This window comes from Arachis duranensis, chromosome 6, assembly GCF_000817695.3.
Source record: "Arachis duranensis cultivar V14167 chromosome 6, aradu.V14167.gnm2.J7QH, whole genome shotgun sequence".
Lineage (NCBI taxonomy): Eukaryota > Viridiplantae > Streptophyta > Magnoliopsida > Fabales > Fabaceae > Arachis > Arachis duranensis.
The window spans coordinates 69233861-69243489 of NC_029777.3; the positions used below are offsets into that span (position 1 = coordinate 69233861).

Here is a 9629-nt window from a genome sequence, read left to right on the forward strand (position 1 = left end):
TATAAACCATGAGGATCGCTCTTGTTTGGGTTTCAGCCCATTTTTATTTTCTGTTTTCATATTGTTAAAAATCTTTTATGGCCCATGGGTACACAACTTTTTGTTTTTCCCGAAGATATTTTCCGAGTAGAAAATCAAAATCTACCAAAAAATGTGATGAACATCCGGAGAGAGAAATCTGCCCAAAATTGATAAAATAAAATAAAAATAACGCGGGAAAAATGGATATCCCATACATAGAAAAGTTGCCACAGAATACTATACGATATTATTTGCACAAGACATCCAAAATTACATGCTAACTCGTGAAAAATTACCTTAGCATTAAATTTAACAAGATAATGCATCTTAGAAACATAAATCGTTCGCAGCAGTTCCTCCCTGTGCTAACCGGTGCTTGGCGCCTTGAGCCTCGACAACATATTGCAATTGATTATAGACTAAAGATTGTACATATATTAATCCCGTTTCTTAACTTGGTTCCATCATGCAGCCAAAAGGATGGAATGATATGCATAACCAATTATGTATTTCAACAAATATACATGTATTGTATTCATCGGCATCTGCTCCTGCTCTACTGATTTTTCATGGATGTAACCAGTAACGGGAAAAGCAAAAACACCTCGATTTTCAAGATTCTTTTAAGCACATTAGTAGGGATGATACCGACCACGGCCACGGCCACGGTTATGGCTATTATCATTTCCACGTTTCCCACTACTTGAGCTACCACCGCTGCTCTTGCCATGTCTGGATACTGGCGGAGGAGGAGTATGTGGTTGCAACCCTGGCTGTTGCCTACAGGCCCAAAACAAAAAGGAGACATGAAAACAACTAAGTGGCCAATTGTTAAATACCGATTGGACCAGCTAACATATCCAAGCATGTATGATTGAAAAACCACAAGCCTATAACTAGAGAAACCAACAGAACACTTACAATACATATCCAATCCTTCCATCTGGTAACAGCATTGGCATCATTGCCATGCCAGCTGCGGTTGCTCCTGCACCATACATCAGTGGCTGCAAAGATTTAAGGACCTCTATATGAGCAAGGTACATACAGATCCATATAAAAAATACCTAATGCCATGTGTTGCTTGAAAAAGAGAATGTTCTTTATTTCGTTTTGCAACACGTGACTGAAAGCTTTATGAGCATGTTTGTTCTAAATTTGGGGCATTAGTTACAATTTGCATTGGTCCATTGTTAAAATCATATAAATCACCATTAGAATCTGCTGCACTCTGATTACCATTGAATACAATGACATCATGAAGACAATTCAATTTATGTGTCAACTAGTCAAGATATGCCATACCAAGTCCATAAATTGGATTTCATAGTAAAACTGTTTCTCCCTTAATCAGCTCATGAATAATTAAATTATGGAAGCAACCAAGATGTTGTGACTATTCACCCCCCTAGTGAAGCTAAGAGCAACTGTTATCATCACGTAACATGGGTAAGAAGTGAAAAAACTAACATGGACACTTGGCACAAATAAACATAGAAAAAACCAACAAAATTTAAAATGGTAGAACATGGACATGCAATGTGTGTGTGTGAAGTTCAAGATTTACTACTTTCTAAACTCTTTCCATATAATATTAAACATTCTTGATATACTTCAAGTGTCAAACTTGCTATTGCTAAATAGATTCAAAATTATTGAATATAATTACTTGATACAGGATGTACGTCCAACATGTGTCATACCAATGTCCGAGTTTTTGACATTGATTACTAAGTTGACACTTCATACTTTCCAAGTTCGTGAGAAGCATATTCCACAAATCCTCAATCACCTGAGAAATACTACAAGACAGAACTGAGACCCCACTAGGGAAAAGATCAACTTACTTGTGTGAACCCAGCAGGACCAAATCCTGTGCCAATACCAGAATATGCACCTCCAACCATGCCATAACCAAGTTGAGGTGGATAAGTGGGAAGTACAACAGACTTCTGTGAATTTAGTGTACTGGATGACTTCTGATCTGCTTGTGGCTTTGCAAGTGAACACTCCAGAGATTGCCCTGCCCATCCAAGAAAATTTAATGCCTACGATACGTATGCTTTCATGGCACTTGACCTTTCAGCAAAGTGCACAAACCCAAACCTGCTCTTTTCTTGTCCTGCTTTAGCAGGAGGGACAACCACTTTTGTGATCTTTCCATGATGTTCAAACAGTGCCTTAAGACGATCCTGAGTAATATTCTCTGGAAGGTTCTTTACATAAACTGCTTTTACCTGTACCAAGCACCAAGGTCTCAGCTATACAATTTTCACAATTCATTATAAAGCTGTATGTATTTCATTAGATCTAGCAAAGAAAATAAGAAAGTTAATCCTATAATTAAAGTATCAAACTTACAAAAGTAGCAAATAAAATAGCCAAAAAAATCCCCTCAAAAACAAGCACCAAGCAAACATAATAACCTGGAACCCAGAAAAAGGGTCAAATTTCCTGAGCAAGTATGAAGATAAGTAAAATGACAGCCACTGTTGAATCTAAGGCAAAAAACAGAGCATCCAATTCAGTCTAATATGGATCTACCATATTGAGACAACTTGTGTTGTGTTGTGTTGTGGGTGTGTGTGTAGTGAGGGGACTTGGGCAATTCAGTTGTCATTAAGTCATTATATGTCTCAGTTTTGTCTTCTTAGTGTCATACAGAAACCAGCTATTAGACTTCTTAAGAGAAGCTAATAATGTAATTTCTTTTGATCACACTATTCATGTAATTTAATTTCACATGAAATAACATATAATCAATCACCTGAGTCGCAGCAGATGATTCAGAATTCCTTGGGTCAGCCCAACTCACAGTTGGAGCATTGTCGTCTAGTTTGAATTTTGGGTTTGACATCTTCTGCCTTGAATATTCTGCACAAGCATGATTGTAATACTCAATAAAAGCAAACCCCCTATTACGGCCAGAAATCTGTGGGTCCTGTAACAACGAAATGGTTTGCTAGGTTAGGAAAAAATTATTCATCATGCTACATTCTTCAAGTTTTGGGAACAAGTTATGACTTGGAAAAGAAAAGGGTTTTCCCATAATAAATTAAGATTTAAGAACATCAAACCATATGAAATAAAAAAACGAAAATATGTCAACAAACCTTCAACAGCTCCACAGCAACAACTCCAGGCCCAATTTCTGAGACTACCTTCTTCATATTTTCTAAAGTCCAATTTCTAGGAACATTACCAATGAACAACTTATGCTTAGCTTGGGATGTTGAGCACCTTATTTTTCTTCCCTGGAAACTCAGACGTGACTTAATTAGTTAATAGGCATGGATAATTGTAGTACCTAATAATCGATTAAAAATGAAAAACTACACGATTTTTAGAAAATGTTAACAAACATCTCTACCAAATTACCTTAAATTCAGTGTTGTTCAGTTTCTCAATAGCCATAGATGCCAATTCCTTTGACTTGAAGGTCACAAATGCATAACCTTTTGCTTCAACTGAATCTTTTCCTTTCATAATCCTAACCTGCACTAAATTTAATCAGTTTAGACAATCATGCAATGAATGAAGAAACAGAAATTTTCAATAAACATACCTCTGACACTTCTCCCACAGATTCACAGAAGGCCCTCAAATCTTCTTCTGAAACTTTGTGAGGAATGCCACCAATGTAAACCTCTGACCCATGAGGTGGAAGTGCAAGAACTTCTGCATGTTTCTTTTTCTCATCTTCATCCTTATTGTCTACCACTCCTATATCCTCTTCACCATCTGAGGGTTTAGTCTCTTCTTCTTCTTCCTCCTCTTCCTCCTCTTCCTCTTCTTCCTCTTCGACTTCTTCCTCTATTTCTTCATATTCAACCTCTTCCTCCATGGTCTCCTCTTGATCATTATCCCCTTCAAGGTCTACCTGTTCATCAGAATCTGTAGGTTTTTCATGCTCACTGTGCCCCTCTGGTGATTCTTGATTTTGGGCCGTTTCATCACTCTGCTTTGTCCCAGGCATATTATGCATCTAGAAAAGCAAGCTTGCAGGGCAACTGTGAAGGAATCACGGAAGCCAAAAGCATTCGTAGAAGAGAGATTGCAAATTGGAAAGGTGGAAATTATATGAGAGGCCAATTGCAGAGTAAGAATTTTGATTGAGACTGTACCATGAGGTACGGACCAAGGAGTAGAAACATGATCGATTCTAAATCCAGGGATCATCATAACATAACAACAAAAGTAACAGACAGGCAAGAGAGTTTGTGAACGGAAATCAAGAGGATAACAATGCTAAAAGGCCAATCAAAGAGGAAAAAGAAAAATCCAAGAAGAAAGAATTTCAGAATATCTCAAAATTTAGATGCTGAAAGTTGCCCAGAAAACAGTGGCCAGTTTATATGTTGTTTAACTACTTGTGGGGAGGGACAACAATGCACAAAGAGAAAGAGGGGAAAAGGAACAGAAGTGAGAAATAAGAAACTGAGCTACACTGTTATTAAAAAAAAAATTAAATATATACAAGGCAACATTTTGCATGTTATATGGCGAGAAGCTGAGTAATTACAAAGGAAAGTGCAAACAATATATACAACTCCTTAATCCTTTACCAGTTACCAATAAACATTTCAAAACCAAACAAGCAAAAGAGAACTGAAACTTGAAAGCTAATTGGAGGTTTGATTGGATAATAAACCATTATCAAATATGCCATTTATCACCTAGTTCCTGGGAATGAAGCCAGCCTTGCTATCCTAAGAAAATCACCATTCACTGTGAAGCCTCGTATGAGAATATCCATTTCCAACACCGTCCACCCAAATGTTATTATCCAACAATGTTCTATGAATAATAACCTAACTAATCTCTCGCATCATATCAATAAACCACGCAAGCATAATTATTCTGTTTCGTCTTACCTAGAAGCATCAAGCTAACTGGTTTGCATACGAAATTACAATAAAAAATCATAGGCTAAAGCTATGCAGCTGAGAAGAACGATTTGAGATGGAAAAGCGAAGGTACCTGGATGCGAGAGAAATCGAAATGGTAATAGAGGCTTCCAAATTGTAAATTTCGAAACCCTAAATCCTAAAGAGAGTTGGGAGATGGAAGAAAATGGCGCAGGGAAGCGTGAGAGTGGCCTTATGGGGAATGGTGGCCGAATTCACTGTTGCTCGCCGGTGCCTAGGGAATCGCCTTGGGCCTTTGGACCGGGCCTTTCATTCTAAATCCTTTTGTAGAAACATAAGGACTGTGCTATAACCCAATGAGCAGTAACAAAAACCAGCTTAAAATAAAAGAACAAAATTGGTTAACGCAAAACCAGCCAAGTCTTGTATACAAACATGAGTAAATGCTCCGACCAAAAAAGACGGGGTAAATACCCAACTATCTATTCACACGAATGACAACATGATCTCCTACACAATAAAGGTATAATAGATCCCTCACCTTATTAGTTCTAAGAAAACAAGGACTTTTTGTTACCTAGTTCATCAAGGGCAAATAAAAATGGATTTAGGGTAAGTTTGGATTGGTATATACCCATTTGAAATTTGAATAAAAATAATTTTATAGAATTAATTTTGGGCAGAAGTGAGTTTGTATCAATATAATTTATGTTTGATAATTTTATACTAAAATTAATTTTGATAAAATAAAAGTTTAGATAATATTAGTTAAAATCACTTTTAGATAGATAATTATAAAAAGAATATCATATTAAATTATAATGTTATTTTGGTAATTATGTTTAATTTTTTTATCTTTTTTAGTATGTTCTTTATATAATATCTTTTTCTAATACTTTTGGTACTCTTTTTAATGCTTAACAAGTTTTTTTTAACTTGTCAAGTTTCAAATTTTTATTCATCAAGATCTGATTATGACTTATTAAAAGGTAAATTGAATAAAAATTTAAAACTTGAAGTGCTATTCCTACGAGACCTAATGAATTCTTTTCGTAGCAAATGACTTACAAGATCAATTCGGATTGACTCTGGTTCATTAGGAAATATGGTTAGTACACTATAATCTTCATTATTATAATTATTTATGATTAATTTTTTGTCTAATTTATTTTATATAATGGGATCAATAATTCATATTATAAAAGGATAATAATAAATATAATACACAAAGATTACAATTATAAAGTGTACAATGTCAAACTACAAAAAAATTAACAAAAAATAAAAATAATAAATAATAAAAAAAGAGAATCATATAAAGAGAAACAATAAAAATTCTATAAATAAAATAATAATATGTGTGATGGGTAGAAAGAAATTAAAGGTTTAAAGTTAATGGCTAAATGCTGGTTAATGAATGCAAAAAGGCTAAGAATCTTTGCTTCGTGTGAATGTGGGTTTGAGAACAAAATATTATCTGTGTTCACAACGAAAAAAGTATCCAAACCAAAAATTGAAACGTTCAAGCCCTAACCTTGGCACTCCCACCATCGCTGCTCCCACTATAAACCCCTAGCCCTCTTCTCGCCGGTCACTCCCTCGATGCTCACTGTCCCCCGCAAACCCTCCGTCGATGTTTCCTCTGCCGCCGCTCCCTTTCATCGCTACAAACCCCTAACCCCTTCCGCTGCCACTCCCTTCTGTCAGAGCATTGGAGAAGTTTTGTTGTTTAGGGCCGTTCCCTTAAATCGCTTGAAAGAAACCCTTCTTCGTGCAGGGACAAGCTGGTTTTGAGACCTCTGCCACCACTTTTATATTTTGAGAGCTCAAAAGAAATATTTCATGGTGCAAAGCTCGAAAGAAACATTGCTTCAATGCTGGTAAATCCTAATTCATTATACATTGTTAAAGTGGCTACTGTTGATGGATCACAGGTGTCTTAAGAATTTATGTGATTTTTGGTGTTGGAGGTTTTACTTCAAATGAAATTTAGCTTCTTTTGATGTTGAATTTCAATATTCCTAATTGTTGTTCCTTTTAACTATGACTGTGAATGTTAGAGTTAATTTAGATATTTTAACTTCAAAATCAAATGTCATTAGGTTGGATTTGTGATTAATTTTTGGGTTGAATATGAGAATTAAAATTCTGAAAAGAATTTAAATTCATGTATTTTTATGTTTTAAAGCAAGAAAAAGAATATAATTCTGAAGAGAATTTTAATTTTATGCTTTCCAAACACACTTTTAATCTTTATCCTTACTTCGTTCCACATTAACAAGTTCTTTCATAAACTATTATTAGAATTTATCCTACATTTGAATTAATACTAATTACTTTTTTTAACTAAAAGCCTAATAAATTCATGCATCATACACTATACTATATATACATTAGTCAATATAACCAAAGCACATTTCTTCTATTTTATTATTTACTTAAGTCAAAGTCTATTTTTGTTTAGGCTTTCACTATTCACTACTACTACCACTTCTTTTATTCTGCTACTCCTGTGGTATTGCTTTGTTGCTGTTTTGGTACTAATTATCTGCTACCAAATTGCTATTTGCTGCCACTGCTACCTCTCTAATTCTGCTTTTGCTGTGCTACTACTTTACTGCTATTGTGGTACGAATTAAGATAGTAATTAAGGTTAGTTTATGCAAATTTAAATACATCTATTAATTTGTTATTGATGTATGCGTACAACTTAAGTACTTTTCTGAAGCACTCATCACTTCAGGACCTTCTTTAAGCATTGCTAAAATATAATTTTCTTTTTTATTTTATGCCCAATGCCTTCAAAAAATTTTGGAGGCTTGGACAATATTGTCTCTTACTTAATTAGGAAGCTAGATTCGCAGTTAGTGAGACTAACAGTAAGGACTTCAAACTAGGAACTTAGCTATCTATTTGAAATATATAGGTTTTTGATGGATGAGTCCAAGGATTGGATAGATACACCACATCATGAGAAAGAATATCAACCTAGTGTAAAAAGATTTTTACACTTTGTTTTTTCATCAACGGGAGTTCCTCAAGAAAAAAAAAATTCAATGCCCATGTGCAAAGTGTTGTAATAGACTTTGGTTAAAGAGAGATAATGTGTATGACCATCTAATATGCCACAGATTCATAGAAGGATATAGGCGATGGTTTAATTATTGGAAATCACTTGTTGCTATGGATGTTGACAGTGACACAGATAGTGAAGATAACTGCAATGATAACATTGATGAGTTGTTACGTAATAAATTCAAAGATAATATACAAGTTGATGGACAAAATATGGGCCCAACGAATGTGCAAAGGAATTTATAAATTGGTAGACGAGGTAAGCCAAGAACTATACCTCGGGTGTAAAGGATTCACAAGATTATCCTCTACCATCTGTCTTTACTTGTTAAAATGCTTGTATGGTTGGAGTAATGTGTCGCCCACTTCTCTCTTGGAATTATTGAAAGAAAGAATGCCATATTTGAATATTCATACTTCTTTTGATAAAACCAAGAATATGGTGAAAAATTTGTGTCTTGACTACCAAAATATTGATACATGTCGCAAATGACAGCATGTTGTATCGGAACGGGCATGAGAATAACTCATCTTGCTATGTTTGTGGAACATCCCATTATATTGAGCATCATGTAGAAGAGGATGAGGCTACCTCATCTAGAAAGCCTTGCAAAGTTGTTGCAAAAATTCTAAGGCATTTCCTTTGATTCTCAGACTTCAAAGGCTTTTCAATTATGTCCACAAGAACAGTTGAAGCTATGTCTTGATATCATAATGAGCGTGTTAAAGACAGATCGTTAAGGCATCCTGCCGATGGTGAGTCTTAGAAAGCATTTAATAGTTGACATAAAGATTTTGCAAAGGAGCCTCATAATGTGAGACTTAGCTTAGGAAGCGATGGATTCAATCTATGTTGAACTTTTAGCAGTACATACAGTACATGGCCTATTGTTCTGATGGTGTATAATCTACCCCTTTGGATGAGCATGAAGCCTGATTATTTTACACTCTTTTTACTCATTCCTAGACCGCAATCACCAGAAAAATGATATTGACGTCTTTCTCTAATCGTTGATTGAAGGATTAAAAGAACTGTAGGAGTCAGGTGTTGAAACATATGATTCCAAAGAAAATAAAACATTCCACATGAGAACATGTCTTTTATAGACAACTAATAACTTCCCTGCGTATGCTATGTTATCTGGGTGAAGTACAAAGAAAAAATTGGCTTTTTCGTATTGTAATGATGAGACTTCTTCTATCCATATGAAACTAGTCACAAGACTATTTATATGGATCATTGAAGGTTTTTACCCATTAATCATCCATGGAAGCATAACAAAAGATCTTTTAATGGAAAAAACTGAACTTAGGTCTCCACCGCAGTTGTTAGAGGGTACAACTGTATTTGATGTATTGTAAGAGGTAAATAATTCTTTTAGGAAGAAGCAAAGGAGATCAAAGAATGGCATATCAATTTGGAAAAAGTAGTCAACCTTTTTTTATTTACCATATTGGAAGTACAACATGTTTAGACACAACCTTGATGTCATGCACATAGAGAAGAATATAATTGATAGCATAATTGGAACTCTTTTGGATATTTTCAAAAAGACAAAAGATCATGCAGCTGCTCGTTTTGATCTTAAAGACATGGATATTAGGAAAAACCTTCAACCAAAAGAATATAATAGAGAAGGTGCTTGTTACGAAAAGTGACAAGTT

General features: G+C 34.9%; 1 protein-coding gene across 1 annotated transcript; it reads right to left on the bottom strand.

Annotated features, from left to right (window-relative positions):
• Nucleotides 1–237: 237 nt before the first annotated feature.
• Nucleotides 238–5215, bottom strand: LOC107493994 (heterogeneous nuclear ribonucleoprotein Q). Its single transcript, XM_021124765.2, is given in 8 exon segments — nt 238–801; nt 943–1028; nt 1869–2258; nt 2789–2962; nt 3135–3275; nt 3400–3516; nt 3587–4006; nt 5002–5215. Coding segments are annotated over 7 exon segments (1476 nt in total). The 5' UTR covers nt 5002–5215; the 3' UTR covers nt 238–653.
• Between the last annotated feature and the right edge of the window lie 4414 nt (nt 5216–9629).